This window comes from Rhea pennata, chromosome Z, assembly GCF_028389875.1.
Source record: "Rhea pennata isolate bPtePen1 chromosome Z, bPtePen1.pri, whole genome shotgun sequence".
Taxonomy (NCBI): Eukaryota; Metazoa; Chordata; class Aves; order Rheiformes; family Rheidae; genus Rhea; species Rhea pennata.
The window spans coordinates 14,759,385-14,775,824 of record NC_084702.1 but is presented as its reverse complement, the minus strand read 5'-3'; the positions used below and the strand labels follow the sequence as shown (position 1 = coordinate 14,775,824).

At 39.9% G+C, this 16,440-nt stretch overlaps 1 protein-coding gene across 7 annotated transcripts in view; it reads right to left on the bottom strand.

Annotated features, from left to right (window-relative positions):
- Nucleotides 1-8,203, bottom strand: part of INIP (INTS3 and NABP interacting protein) — a 41,261-nt gene extending 33,058 nt beyond the window's left edge. For 3 of the 7 annotated variants that reach the window (XM_062599860.1, XM_062599856.1, XM_062599855.1), the window contains exons 1-3: nucleotides 6,683-6,765; nucleotides 2,387-2,536; nucleotides 574-676 (exon numbers count right to left, since the gene is read on the bottom strand). In XM_062599860.1, coding sequence (XP_062455844.1) covers nucleotides 574-676; nucleotides 2,387-2,453 — 170 coding nt within the window. In that variant the 5' untranslated portion in view covers nucleotides 2,454-2,536; nucleotides 6,683-6,765. Of the gene's footprint in view, nucleotides 1-573; nucleotides 677-2,386; nucleotides 2,537-6,009; nucleotides 6,166-6,540; nucleotides 6,615-6,682; nucleotides 6,770-7,568; nucleotides 7,735-8,048 lie in introns of those variants that run through there. The other 4 variants (XM_062599858.1, XM_062599859.1, XM_062599862.1 and 1 more) reach the window with 4 other exon arrangements.
- Nucleotides 8,204-16,440: the final 8,237 nt, after the last annotated feature.

Sequence of the window (16,440 nt, the reverse complement as noted above, 5' to 3'; positions counted from 1 at the left end):
ACCCTTTTTTGTCTTAAATGAGACATATCCCAATGACAGCTCCAAAACTTAAATTAGATCATTACGTCTTACGTGTAGAATTATCCTTATAACATAATGTCTTTTATAAAAACATACACAGTAATATAAACCGGCTTGGTTTTGCATACAGGCAAGAATGCAGGGAGAATGCAGTAATTTACTTCCTGCTGTAACTATTTTTCACTAAAACATAATACCCCTGAAACCAACATTCTGTTATCTATATTCTTTAGAGCATTGTATCTTAATAATTAAATGCTTTCTGGGTGCCTGCTCTCTGATTCTTAAAATAGACTTTCACACAGTTAAGTAAGCTTACTTATTTTTCCCTTTCTCAAATGAAAATTATGCAAATGAAAATTCAGAGGTAGTAAACAATTCTAAATACAAATATATTCTGACTTTGTAAAGTCTCTCTGACTTGTTATTGAGGATAGTCAGCGCATACATCTGGTAGGTGCTTACACACATTTACAGCTTACATATTAAAATAAAAATTAACTTATATTTTGTTTAAACCAGTAGTATCCATACAGTATAAGAACAAAGTACCTGGCTCCAGGGTGATTTGTGGAAGATTGGTTTTGCATAAGTAACTTTCTCTTCTCCTTGTCTAGTTCTGCCAGAATTGCAACTCTATTTTTATTCTGGAAACCTGATGAGAACAATAGAAAAATATTAGAGAGATTTGTTTTATTTCTGTGAGCCAACTCTAACCTTGTGATATTAGTCTCTACACAGCTATGACATTATGATGACTATATTAATCTTCAAAACTTCACACCAATCTGAAAGGCTATTCATATATTGGTTTTATTTTTCAGTTTCTCATTTTACAACATGAAGTGACTTTCTAAAGCTAGCATACACACTAATGCATTTTAAAATATAATCTATTATTTGAAGTTAGGTCCCCTCACTTCCCAAGCCAGTTTTGGTGCTATAGCCAAGGTATATGATCAAATATTTGCCTTTCGGTGAAAAAATTAAAACTTATCATTCAGCTGTAGTTTTAATGATTGCATTTTATATCTAGAATCTAGAATCTGTTAACAACAGATGAATATATTCAGGGCACAATTCATTATGCCAGTACACTCAAGTTTAGCATATGCAACAAGATTAAGACCACCAACAAGCTTGCACATGTACTCATCCATAAATACAATTATAACCTTTTACTTAGATCCATGCAGAGAAGTTTTAGTTTTAATATACCCTTGCATATATGCTCTTGCATATGTGTACTGAGTTTGGAGTGGGCCTGCAGGGCTGGAATAGAGAAGAAATTACAATGTCTAGGCACAAAATAAGAACGTTGTCACAACGTTGTCATTTGAACGTTGTCATTTACACAACGTTGTTGTGTAAATTGCTCTCTAGAATCACAGAGATACTAAATAAAAGGTTAGGAACCAGCATGCCTGCGAGTCTGGAAAAAACCTAAAATGGATGCCATTTATATTTTTTCAAAGTTGTTTTCCCAAAGACAATTGTACTCTGTACAAATGAGAATGTGGCAGAACTGTTGTGCATAAACAGGAAATCATATGGACAAGGATTTCACTGTATCTCTATGTTAACTATTCTGTGACTACCAAATAACCAGATATACAAGTCCCTCCTGTTGCCCAGTGTACCACAAACAGCTCAATTGTGGAACACAGCTACAAAGCTCATTCTTACAAGCTTTTATACTACTAAGACCACTCCTCACATCAAAAACACAGAAACTTTTTCTCTTTGATTTGTGGCTAGTTTCTAAATACAAGCAAGCCACTACTTTATTATAAAGAGATGAGTTTCATTATAAAATAATGAAATATAAAATTATAAAATAATATAAATAGTTTCATCAATTGGTATTTTCCTGTTTGTTAGTTTCTTCAAAATGCATTAGTTCAATTTAGAAAAGAAATATTTTGAAAATGTACTCCTTCACAGTTCTTCATTATTTCTCTGCTTTCTAGGTAGGTTTTTTTTGCTTCTTGTATTAAATATTATGTATTCATAGGCATGTTAAAACACAGCTGATCTCCATTAGTGTCCTTTACTACTGTATAATCTTAAGATACTCATATTTGTTCAGTCTAATGCACAAACAGACATAAAAATGGATACACAAAAGTGTACTTCATCTATTTATCTGACTACAAGCTCCAGAATGTGCCTGCAACAGTACAGGAATATAATAAATAACAACATCTTGTTTAGAAGCTCTTCAGTGAAGGTATACTTTAAGAGATACAAAGGCAGAGACATACTGCTAACAAATTAAAATTCAATGCATCTGAATGTAGTTGGCCTAGACCTTATTTTCTGGTGAATTCTGGAGACTGATGCTGTAATAAGAAGACTGAAGTACCTTTAAGGGGGCCTTTGCTAAAGTCCTCTACGCAGTATTCAGCCAAAAAGCTTATAACTTGACACATTACTCAACAGCCTTCTGTTGGTGCTTGTTTATCTTGAAAATGCATAAATCAAAATTCATGTTTTAAGTCAGACAATATGGGGGCTGAAGATAGAAAAATGAGACTTTTTTAATTTATGTTATTGACAAGGCACAAATAAAGACTAGGTACGTTCTACATATATCATGAAGCAGATGGTATGATTCAGTAAGCTTTGAGATATTTGTACGAACAACAAAAAAAGCTCTATTTTTAAAGTGATTATAGATGCTTTTACACATTTTCAGACCAATATAAAACTCCCAATCTTCCATAATAGGGACACGTTTAAAAACAACAAGAACAAACCAAAAGAAAAAAGGAAGCCATCCTCATTAACATCTTTTAATGTCTGTTAGAAGCAGCATATAAAATTTCAACAAAGCAACTTCTTAATCAAGAGCTTTGAGTTTAGATTCTTGTAACTGGATAGAGCAGCATTACTGATTTAGAGTACTTTGCTTTGCAGACAAAAGAGTCCTAAAGCAAAATGACCTGTTCAAGGGAGCTAAAGAAAACAATGGCAGCATCAGGTATCAGATTCACAACTTGGATCCTAGGATTATTCTCCTAAGGTACAAGTATCAAGACATTTAGTGTTTAAGTATGTCCTTTTCAATACCTGCATTTCTGATACTAAGCACAAAATTGGGTGCTCTGTCAAAGCACCCACTGACACTCATATCTTTAAGAGCTCACAGCAGACTTCATTCTTAATACACACAACTAACCCAACTGCTCCACCTCTTTATGACAGTCAATTCTACTACAGCATAGCAAAAAACAGCATTTCCTTTATCTACTTTGAGGTTCTTGCTTTTCATCTCTTATCTTTTACCTGATCCACTGGTCGCTTCAAACTCATCTCATGTGTATATACTTTTTATTTTTAAAAATGTGTTATTTCTCATTTGCCAATATATATGCATAACAACAAAGGTATCAAACTGCATTCAAGATATACTTCTACTTCGAAAAATGGTTACAAAACTGGACATCCACTCTAAGCTCTGCCTCCATGCATTAAAAGGCACTGTCACCACACACGTTGCCTGCTCAATTCAGAAAGCATTGCACAGCAATTTCGTTACTGAAGTACATGCTCTCAGAAACGGTAGTCTTCATTAAGTGAAACAGCAACCTCTGAAAAAGCAGAATCTAAAGAGGCTATTCATTACACACTGCTCAGGGAAAAAAAGCTGGAGTAACTGCATTCTTGTTTTCTATTCTGCTTATGACTACTGGCATCAAAGTATCATCTAGCAGCCTACCCCATATCAGTACTTTTCAGTAACAATTCACATTCTGATATGCTCTCATGTGTTGTGTGACAGTGAAGCAAAAGGCATACTAGTAACTCAATAAATTAACTTGAATTGTTAAAGGATGTATTAATATTTTAATCTGTCCCTCCTGACAATAACTACATGCATAGGTGAATGTAAGCCATTGGTGCTCTATGGATGCAAAGTTCTTCAGGGAACGTGAAGAGATTCATTACAACCCTCAAGCCCTAAGCTTGCACACAGATCAGAATAAAATGCAGACAGTGGCATAGTTTGTAGATGATTACATTTTTTAATGCCAAACAACATTTTTAACACAAACTCCCTGCACAGAACACTATATCCACCTGCTCAGACTGTGTTACATGAATATGCTCATACATCTTTAGGCCAAAAGGATAAACAACCACCAGAGCATAAAAAAGACACCTTACTAAAGTGCTACAACTTCAAGCTTGTAACATGGCACTTATTTCAAGAGTTTGTCTTTGCCAATGTACCAGAACTTTTCTTTTGGGAAACTCTGATCCTTTCTGAAGCAAGGTATGTATTTCTTCCACCAGTGGGGACCTAAAGGAAAATGACCTTCTTGAGCACAATCATGCTACTCTCACTTCAGGAGGGCTTCCTCTAGGGAAGCTTGCATGTAGAATGAAATCTTTGATTTTTAACATTTAAGGTGTGCTTTGCTCTTGCTATGGACAAATAAAAGTATTACAATAGCAGCATTGTTAAGGCATGTTGTAGAAGCTCTGTGAAGTATCATTGCAGAAGAAATGCAATACTCAATACTTTAAAGTAATTGCTTTAGTTCAGAAACTGATTTTTTGTTTTTCCACCAAAGTGCACCACTATGGTCTATGAAGTCATCTGGTGGGCAAATATGCATCATGCTAACATCTTTTTCCTTTTTTTTTTTTTTTTTTAATACTGTTGAGTGCAGTTGGTTTCATGTGGTATTAAAGCACTCAAGCAAGGCTTTCATACAATTCTATTTGGTTTCACTGCACTCCTACACAGCTTCTCATCATTGAAGGCCTAACAAAAGAGTGCTTTCATAACAACATCCAATGAAACAGAACTAAAGGAAATCCAGTCAGCAAAATCTTAACCTGTACAGTACAAGTTTGCAATTACCAGGAGACTGAATTAAGCCCTAAAAAGAAAATATCAAGTGGTAATTAAAGGCAAAGAAACAACACAAAGCAAAAGCATCTGAATGTAGTTAATCTGTGCAGAAAGCTAATTTTCAGCTCACTGTTATAGATAAGTCAGAACAAGCTCTGCCTTTCATAGCCCTTCAAATCACTGTTTCAGTAAATCCCTATTCCTTTCGTCCAGAAAGAAGGAAATGAGAGAATACGTTGCTTAAATTACACCAATGTGTGTTATGCAGCAAACTGAATATGCAATATTTGTCTCCACCTTCACTATTAGACTTCATCTAGGCTTTTAGACTTAGGCCAGGAAGAAAGACAGAATACTTGAATTATTCCTCATAATTACCTGTCTCTTTATGTTTTTCTCAGGTGTATTATTTATAGGCTTGCGTGGGCAATTAAAGTTCACAGGCTTTCTTATTTGCCCTGTGAAAGTAATTTTCATATTGTAATTGTTTGAACACTTTGGTGAGTCTTTAAGGACCTTTTCAAAGCACAGAAGTGGATTCCAATGCTCTATTAAATTACAAGCCTCTGGAATTTTAGCAGAAGAGAGCCCAAGGCATTTCATCACTAACCACCCTCCCACATTTGTCAGTAAACAAATATTAATTATTTAGGAAAAAGCAGCTTTTAACCCCCTAGGCCAACATTCTGGACCCTGCAGTGTTGCTTATCTACTACTCACAGACTAAAGAAAGATTTACCACTGTATAATAGAAACCTAGATAAAAATTTGGAGAGAGACAACCACCTGCAATCTGGAGCATTTGCCCTCAGCATTTTTGTAAATGACCTGAGCTTTTTGTAACTATGTTATTTTGGCCAACAAACAAGTGCAGTCAGTCTGCTGCATCTTTCACATTTCTTCCGTGCTTGTTTTGAAAGCAGGAAATAAATACACAGTGATTTGGTACTTCTTCAAAGTGACTGTACTTTAGAATTAATTACACTCACCTTTGTGTGACTGCTTTCTTGATAAAGATTTTCGCATACCAAAGTATATGAAGTTATGAGTTGCTGGGAAACTAAACTCTGGGTTAATTTCTCATAACCAATAAATGAGGAACCATACCTAGAAAGCTTCCTTACCTCCAGCTTTTCCATAGAAAAAAGAAACAAGCTTCAGTTTGCATAAGATTCTCACAAAGCACCTCCAGAGGGCGATTTAAATCTCTTTTAACTTTCTGTATGACCTCAGTCCCTCAGCTCCGATCCAGTTTCGGAGAGGTAAGAATCTTTCCACATCTTCAATGATTTTAAGGAAGTAATTCAGATGTGTCATCACACAAACAAACATTTCAAAGAAGCTAGCATTACGATTTCATTTACCTTTTCCTCCTTAGCTTGGCTACTCGATATCTGTCCTTGACAGCTAATATTGCCTGGTTCCTGTTGCTCTCATTGCAGCATGGAATGTATTACTTTTAACTGTTCCCTGATGCTCTGTGCAAGAGTAGCATGTTAGACTCAATGTTGACTATTTTAAGTGTCTGGAATACACTCTAGAAAATAGCCAAATAACTTGAGCATGAAGGACCATATAGCTGCGCAGAGGCCCTAGTGTCATAACCGGTCTTTTGCAGTCATTTAATGTGGTATATCTTATTGCAGCTTACTTACATTTTGCTACTTTCTGCAGTAATTTCTTGCAGCTTCCTTTTCTGCTGATTTCCCCTTTTTCCTCTTCCTACAAACTAAATAGGTGGTCTCAGTAACTGCACTGAGATAGTCTTTCCTCTTGAATAGTTAAATCAAAACTTACCTTGTCCTGAAGGATTTGCTGCCATCCTTCAGATTTCCGTCCTTGTTTTATTTAGTTGCAGTACAGATTTTTAACCCCTACAAGTATCTGTAAAACAGACACAAGATAAGACATTCCTTTTTAAGAAAAGTTTGGATTTTTCTATACTAGAGTTTTTAATTGTGCCAACTGTTACGAGACATAAATCAAATGCAATACGCAAGTCATATACAATTTTACTATTTATATTGTTCTGACTGAAATCTGTTAGCTTATGATACCAAGAATTGTGATCCATTCCTTTTCATGTTCTCCTAATAACTTACACGCAACTTTCAAGACTATGCCAGAATCATATCTACCTTTTCCTATCAGAATTCGTGGTGTTTCTAAGTGTGTCAGGTTATATTAAACCACTAAACCCCTTAGCTACTAAAGCCCTGAAAGAACTCAAAATGAGTTCTGTCTCAGGAACATCGGTTATTCAGGTACAGGCAATTTAAATCTCAACTACCAATACTGCTCTGCTTAAGTTTATTGTCCTCACAGGCATGAGCAGAGAAAAAGAAATGCACCTGCTCCTCAGCTACTGTGCTTCAAAGCCTAGTAGGTCACTTCAGACTACCACTCCTGCTTATACTAATGTTCTGGGCTGTAATGTGTAAAGGGCTCCACTTCAGCCATGGGGAGGCAAAGGCACGAGAACGGCAAGGAGACGTGAACCAGAACTCTCGCTCAGATTTCAATGTGAGATGAGAAAAAGACACCACAGCAGTGACACCACTCCCAGGCAAGCAGCATTTTTAAAGACCAGGCACCACGTCCGGCGCCACTGGCACACGTCTACCAAAGACAGCCAGGACCGCAGGCTCTAACGGACGAGAGCCAGGGTCCCCCGCAAACTCACCCGCCGGGTGGGGGCCCCGCGGAAGGATCCGGCAACCGCCTCCACACAGTCGCGCTCCGGGAAGGCGCGGCGGGAAGCGCCCCGAAGGCCAGCGGCTTCCACCGCGCCAGGCCCCCGGGGAGCTGCGTAACGAGCCCGCGGGACAGCACTCCGCCTGGCTCTGCACCTGCGGGTGGGAGGCAGGGAATCCCAGCGGCGGGGCGAGAGCGCGGCGGGGCGCAGGGCGAAGGCCGAGCGCACCGCCCGCCGGACACGACCGCCCAGCTGGCGGAACGGGCCCCTCCCCCCCCCCCCCGAGCTGGGGAATGGGCTCGCCCCCCGCCCCCCCCCCACACCTGCGGGGTGGGCTCGCCCCCTGCCCCCCCACCGGGGGAATGGGCTCGCCCCCCGGGCTCCCCCCACACACACACCTGCGGGGTGGGCTCGCCCCCCTTTCCCCCCACAGCCCGGCCAAACGACGACCGTCTCCTCCCCCCGCACCTCGGTCTCTCCCCGCCCAACGCCGCCGCCGCGCTCGGCTGGGCGACGGGACGGAACTCACGGCACACGCGCCCCCTCGCGCATGACGCGCGCCGCGCGCGACGGCGGCCTCCGCCCGGCTTGTTTTTCCCCCGGGCGAGGCAGAAACGCGTCACGGCGCGTAACCGAGGAAGCAGCGGGGCGGGGAGCAGCCCGCCATGGCGGCGGAAGCCTGTCGGGTTGACAGGCAGGTCGGAAGGGCCAATCCGCTTCGGGCGGGGTGCGCGCGCCCCGCCCCACCTCGCTTTGGGGCCGCCCCTGGTCTCTAGGCAACGGGACCAGGCCGCGGCGGGGGGGCCACATGGCGGCGGCGGTTGGTTAGCGCGCGGCAAGCGTTCGGTGCTGGCATATAAATACCTTTTCTTTCTTTCTTTCTTTCTTTTTTTCTTTTCTCTCTCTCTCTTTTTTTTTTAAATGAGTACAGGGTGAGTTTAGAGCCGAGTGTGAGGGCCACAAATTCTAAGAGTATAAGGGCACGTCAGGAGTCAGAGCATTAAAGTGCTTAAAGAAAGGGCATGCTTAATTTTTAATCTCAGCCGTGAAGACTAAATTTGAATACAGGAGGGAAGACTACTGTCCATGAATTCCAGGAGGGTTGTGCATTCATGTTGTTAAAACGTGATTTGTTTTAGAAATGTCAAGTGGCACTTTCGTAAGTCAGCCTTTTTCTAATGATTAAGAATATGTTGGAGGCTGAGCCTTACACTTAAGCAGTAATCTATGACTTTGACTTTACATGTTTGGAGTTAAAATAGTTCATTTATTTGTGACTAGAAACATTAATGTGACTCAAACCAAGCTGGTAAGGTATTTGTACTGTGCCCCTTAGTATTGGTACCTCTGATGGTATACAAGTAAAATAAATCCTTAAAAACTGCAAAAAACAGAAAATACAGCAGGCATCAAATCGTTTGTAATGGGGTTAAACTGACTCCTGGCAATTCAGGTAAGCTGTCACGTGGCCTGTGTAATGTTCATATGCAGTTTTTTTCTTTAATAAACAAGTTTGCTAAAGGACGTTATTTAGAACAGAAGCGGAAATGTACTGTATCCAATTATAGCCAATGATGTGGAAATAAATTACATTTTTGAGTGTGTAAAGTTTATAAAAATCCCATCACTATAACATAATTTTTTTGACTTAAGTAGTGCATTTTGTCTTCGGCACATAAAGTGTCGTATTATGCATGCAATTACAAGATCGAGAATGTTCTGCTAACCATGGATGCTGTCACTCCATGCATTTATGCCTACTTTTCAAAGCTTTACTAAGTGAAACTGAACTGTAAAACTGAACAAACATATGCCTAAAGATTTCCAACTTCCACATTTATAAGTTGGTTGCCCTGATTTTTTTTCCCCTAGTAAAACACAGGTGTGGGGGGTAAGGAGGCAGCAAACATCTGACAATCTGGGGAAGTTTTGAGGGTTTTGAGGAAGTTTTTGGTTTGCTTTAAGGACCACTACAGTTGTGTTGAAAGCAAACATTGATGTCTTTCCCACAAATGGATCTTTTCAACACTTCTGTTTGCCTAAACAAGTGACTGAGCTCCTTTCCTTCTTCCAAGCTCTTGTTTTAATAATTTCTGACTGTGTCTCAGGAACTGTAATATGTTTTTTTTTTTTTTTTTTTTTTTTTTCTTCTTCCATGTAATTATCTGGTCTTAGGTGCTCAGCAGTCCACTTCACCTAGAAATCTCACATGTCAACTGTAACTGCTGAGGTGCATTACTGGTGAAGGGCAGCACTGAGCCCAAGCTAATAAGCCCACCTTTTGCATTTCTCTGCATTGATGCCAGAACTGAGGATGTAAGTGATTCTGGGTAACACCAGTTTGAGACAGATAGGCTTTTAGCTGCTGGGCTCTTCATTGACATAGCTAGTGTTAGCATCAAGAAATAAGCAATGGACAGTGGTCTTTGGGTTGGAGAGATAGGAAGATGGGGAGAAAAGGAAAAGGTAGCAGGGACAAGGAGGAGGAGTCATCAATAAGGAAATTCAACTGCAAAAAGGTTCAAATTCAATCAGAAGTTCTGTGCAAGTATAAAAAAATTAGTAACACTGGTAGCTTTGAGCATCTGTCTGAAAACATGATACTGCCTCAAGTCAAATGATTCTTTGGGAAGAGTTTCATATCAGTAAATGAATTTCCTCCTCAGGTGATACAAACAGGAAGAAAATTACCCCCTTAAAATATGAAAGGAGTCTAGTCTCTGGTAAATTAAAATCTTTCCATTTTTCCTGAAATTACTCTTTCTTGTTCACTGAAATAAAAGATTAGAAAATGAAGCATTTATATAATTGGATTTGAAAGTGCTTGCAACATCTTCAGTTGAGGAAAATGCTGTTCTTTAGCATTGTCTGGCAAATTCGGCCATGCTGTTTCTTGAGCCAGTCAAATGCTATTTCCCAGGCTGCCTGTTCCTGCCATCTTAGTGTAGAGGTAGCTCTGTATATCACTATATACACAAGCAAAACCAAGATAAATGGCATGTAATGCTGAATGATCACTAACTGCAGTGTTTCAGAGTAGCTCTGGACAGTTCTATTCACTATATTCTGTTTACAGTTGACAAAGCTTTGGTGAAACAGCAATTTACTCATTCTTTGGCCTAAGTGAAAATGGAGACAGATCTTCTGCAGTCACACTGGTCAATTCCAAACACTCTCTTTTGTTTCCTGTATTTACTGTGCATGTCACAGAAAAACACACAAATTTGTTTTAAAGCAGTTTTAAACATTTTAGTGCGATTACTTTTTGTATTGCATTGCCTTAAGCTACAGTTGCCATAGTAGTTGAAGTCCAGCTGCTTAAAAGACTAACGCTAAATTGATTTCTAATTTGATAGCAATTTAGTACACTTCCATTATTTATCTCAAGTGCCCTGTCTTCCCACAGTTGTTTATTGCATATATATAGCCACACAAAATTTGACAGCATTGAATGCCTTTGATACAGCAAAAAACATACCCATTAACTTAAATATATGTATGTGCATGAATAGTGCTGTTGACTTGAAAGCCGTCTTGTGTCTGTAGAGAGTTAAGCATATGTGTAAGATTTACTGAGTCAGGGCCAAAGCCTACTTTCTTCAATCTCTGCATTACAATATATGAACTATGAAAGTGTATGGAAGGAAGGAACCTTTTCTCAAAAGACTGCGGGATCTTAAGTTCTTAGTATCATCTAGAATGCACATATTTCGTACTAATTCCATATATGCCAACGTGAAAAACAGATGCATACATTATTCTCTCCTAGCAGAGCATGTAATGAAAAGATAGTGGTCCAAAAAAGAATATTGACACTGGAAAGAAAGCATTTACTGTCACTGACCAGACAAACCAGCTGAGCTTGAAGATCTGGCTAGCATGGCCACCAATGTATTTTCTCGTTTGTTGTCTTTATTGCCTGAAGTGTGCACTGCAGAAAAAAGTCCTAGGCTTAAAACAGAGTATTTGATGAAAAGCAGGTGGGTTTTATATGTCTGGTCTAATAAGTAAGTTCAACCTGAAGCTATCCTTGTGGCAATCATTATAAGCCCTTTTGATGTTTTATGTCTCATTTTCTGATTAAAAAGAGGAAGAAGCATTACCAAACAACAACAAAAAAAATGTACAAGATAATGGAAGGAGTTCTTTTCAGGCTTACACTAAGTAATTATGCAGCCACCTGCTATTATAAAAACATCCTAAGTGCTATTGTCTTAGTACTTAGCAGTCCAGGTCAAAACAGCCGTATTCCATTGGTGCTGCCTATCTCTGGGTTTGTAAAAGGTTTATCCTAAAGGTGATTTTCCATTATTACTAAGGAGTAATAATGCTGCAGTCTGCTATGAAGGAAAGCAATTTGCTACCTGGTGTTGTATTGCTGCCATGTAGTATAACTGTTGCTGTCCCCTACATCTATCTGTCAACTTATGTTGAAATCATGGCTTTTGTTAAATAAAAATTGAGCTTTTGACCCACCAGCAAACTGCACACACAGCTTCTATACAAACAATTGCAGGTATCTAGTACATAATTTGACTCAATAGCACTGTGTAGAATCCGTTCAGAATTCCAGCTCTTGCTTACGTTGGCCCAAGTCTGACCTTTAATAACAATAACAGGAGATGTAAAACACACAGAATTGTCTCCAGTGGGTGCCAGAGACATTTAATAATAATATATCTCAGCCCCGGACAGCAAGAGATACAGTTAAAGACTAGGAGCGACAGGAATGCTTCCTGTACTAACACAGCCCTAATGGAACTGCAACAGTGCTCTTGAAAAGCCCTGATTTAGTCTGGCAGGATGAGAAGGCTACCTGTCGATCCTTTCCCTATCTATTTGAGTGATTAAAAATCCAAAGAGTGGCATGTAGAAATTTGGTTTCAGTGATACAGAAGCATAATTTTCTCCTTCAAAAAATAAGTGAAATTGATGGGTGTTGCCTTGCATTACTGAGATTCTTGATGCCCAAAGTGGCTATTTGCCTTTATGTACAGTTAGTGTTATAAGCTTGCCTATTTTGTTTTATCTTGCTTCTCAGCTGAGATGTGTAAACATTAGAAATGGTTACAATTTTGCTAGGTGAGTGTGTCAGCTTTTCCAGATTAACTTGAGTTAAGAGATAAGCACTGAATTTCAGTCTCTCTTTAGTCAGTCACTGATTTTGATTCTCATTTTGTATTTTATTCTGTTGGTTACATGCTTCGTATTGATTTGTTTTAGCTTGGTCAATGCTTAATGAAAATTACCAATAAAAATATCAAGGAAAATACAACAGTCATAAAATTATACCACCACAGGTGGTAGTAAGGAGTAGGAAATGGAGAGTGGAACATTACCATCTTTTTAATCATTCATAATCTCTTAGCAGAATTATGCATTTATTTATTTCAGTGCTTCTGTTCTTGGAAAAGTAGGTACCTTTCTTTCTCTCTCTCTCTCTCTCTCTCTCTCTCTTTTTTTTTTTTTTTTTTTTTTGTGGTGTAGCTGGATCCAGATGACTCACATGCTCATGCATTTAGTGACATTCTGTTTGTAGGTGGAAGACATTTCCCATGAGCAGTCAGCTACAAGGCATAGTTTTTCTCTATTTTTCACACAAGAGATTTGGAGGTGATTAGGGCCTCTGCTGATAATGTTCAAGACATGAATAGTTTTAATCCTGATTTGTGGCCCACTATAATTATTCAAAGGAAAATCTTAGAATGTTTTATCTTCTCTGTTTTTAAAACTCCAGCTCTTTAATTCAAGCTTTTTACATATAGATTGTCATCTTCCATGTAAAAGGAAATGAGATTTCTTGCATGGATGAAGAGAAAGCTAAAAATGAGCCTCAGTGCATAATAAGAACTTGCCAAGAAGACAGAACACAAAGAACGATCAGCCAGTTGTACAGTTTTTAAATTAAAATTTTAAAGTAAGTTCCGTATATTTTGAGATCTGATTTATGATTTTTGAACTCTTACATCTCAGTACAAGAGATGACATCTGCTACTGAAATTTTATTTAATTGTTAAACCTAGATCCCTGCCTACAGGAGTATTTAAGGACTTACTACCCATTGAAATCAGTGAAAAGTAGACATCTGCCTTTCAGTTTGGTCTTTGGTCCTTAAGAGACTTACAGATACTCAAACCTGTATATTTAGTTTCACAGAATACATGTTATTATCAGAAATGTTTTGGAGAGAATATTCCTATTGAAATGACCCAGGGATCAATGAAGAAAAAGACACACTTAACAGTTAACTCTCTTGACTTTATGCTGCAGGAATTGTGAAATTTAAACATAACTATCATAGTGAGAATTTAGGAATATAACCATTATAATCACCAAGATAATACAAGATTAGTCCAACATGTCAAGATACCTTTTGCTTTCAAGCAGAAGTTTCCTGGGTAGGAATTGTAGAATTAAGCTTTGAAAATCTATGACAAATGAGGGAAAGAGCAGATTTTAATTTTGCACATTATCGTATCTTCAAAAGCTAACATACTTCCCAGTTTAACTGTATATATATTCAGCAGAATACAGTATTGTACAGATCAGGCTGTTCCCTAATGTAGAAAGTTGTTCCATGCTAAATGCCAGGTGCAGAACAGAAAAAGGGAGCAGCACAGTTGGTAAAAGTAGACACAGCATCCAATTATACACCAAATTAGGGTACCTTTTTTCATCATGACCAGGTTTGCTTATTTTTCTGGATGAGATTCCTTCTATTAATGTCTTCTGTACATTTTCCAACCAGAGTTCAGCTTGTTTGAATCCACAGGTGCATAAATCTTTTTGTATTTTGCATATACATCCAGTTTGTTATTTAAAAATGTTTCCAAGTAGCTAGTGTTAGATAAAAAGATAAAGGATGACATGTTGCAGCTCCAAGCAGAAACCATCCAAGCAACACAGAAAAATGTGATCGTAAACAAAGAGACAGAAAACATACTGCCTTTACATATAGTATTCACAGGGAGCTAGACCAGTGAATAAATCATTGGAAGGGCGCTTCGAGTTTTATCCTTGTTTAGGGGAAAATTGAGAGATGACCTCATATCACTTTAGAAATCAGACATATGGCTCCAAAACAACAGGCATGGTATAAATTATAGAATCATTCAGGTTGGAAAGGACCTCAGGAGGTCTCTAGCCTAAATTAAAAGCAGGGTCATCTATAAGGTCAGATCAAGTTGCTCAAAGCTGTATCCAGTTGGGTTTTGAAGACCTTCAAAGATGGAGAATGCACAGCCTCCCTCAGACCCTGCTCCACTGCCTAACATCATAACGAAAAAGGTTCTTCTTACATCTTTCAGGAACCCTACTTCAACTTCATTTGCCTCTCACCCTCCCACCAGGTACTGCTGTGAGGAGCCAGTCTTGTCTCCTTGCACCCCTCCACATCCGTTGCAGCAGCTGCGAGGTGTCCTGAAGCCATCCCTGCTCCCGGTGACCCGGCCCAGCCCTGTAGCCTCTCCTCACAGGACAGGGGCTCCAGCCCTAATGTCTCAGGGGCCTCCCTGAATCTGCTCCGGTCTGTTAATGTCTTTCTTGTGCTGGGGGCACAACACTGGATGCAGTACTCCTGGTGTAGCCTAAAGATTGCTGAGAGTCTTCCCTTGCTCTCTTGGCTTTGCTTCTGTTCATGCTGTCTAAGACACTGTGGTCTTTGCTGCAAGGGTGTACTGCTGGCTTGTGCTCATCTTGCTGCCCACCAGGCTGACAGGTTTAATGAATACAAATTTTTTTCTACATGCACGGAGCTTGCATGTGCCCAGATTTCCAGGTTTTGACAACGCTGATATAAGCTATGATAGGCTTCATTTGGAGATGAGTTTTCAGTAGGTAACAGCTAGATGATGATGCTTTAAGGAAGAGATAGGAAAAGCTCTTACTAACTACTGTGCCTTTGAGAGACAGGCTTTTACAAAACTGAAGGAAATTGTTTCCAAAGCAATGTGATAGATAATTAAGCCTGCCTGCTGGTTTCTTGCAGTAGCTTCCACCTAAGTTTTGGATATTCTAGAAGCAAGCTGGGCTGCATTTATGCTGGCTAGCATATATTGGTTCCTTCCCCTGATAAATACCTGCTCATTTCTTTAGCATAACAAGGCATATTTCCGAGCCCTTTGTCTCACTGGGACCAGGAATTGTTTGGGGCTTTTCAGTGTTCCTACAATGGGAACGTTAAATAATATTAAAGTTATTTATAGCAAGGAATGATTTTTTTTGTTCATAGCTCTCCCTGTGATAAATAGCATTTCTTTGTGTAGTGAAAGCTCACGGTGTTGAGCTCCAGCTTTGTCCTGCTGCACCGCCAGCAGAGTTGACACCTCCGAAAGGCTCGCTGATTTTGCTTAATGCAGCAGTGCCGCCCTTTTGGTTTCGGTTGCGGCTGCAGGCTGTAGTCCACTGAGAAAAGTGAAACAAAAACGTTCAGCGCATCCGAGCCTGGTCCGTCAAACACGCTTCCACAAGCCTTTGTGTGTTTATACGTACACGTCGGAGCTGGTGAACACCATCCGCGGCGAGTCAGAGCCTCACCGGGCGCCGCGCCCCGCAGCCACGGCAGCGCCAGGCCGCTCGGGCGCGGCCGGGCCGGCGCAGGGAGCGCGCCCCGCCGCGGGAAGGCCTGCGCGCTGCGCGCTGCGCGCTGCGCGCTGCGCGGGGGGTGGGAGCGTTTGCAGAGAGCTCGCCTCTGAACGCGTGAATGATTTCAAAACAGTTGTGTGAACTGGAGCTAAAAAAAAACAAAAACTTTTTTTTCTTTATCTTTTTTTAGTGATTTCCCCGCCCCGCCCGGGCGTTATCGTGTAGCGGGCGGGCAGCGCCGCTGTCACGAGTTTCGGCCCCTCAGCAGCGGCCCGCG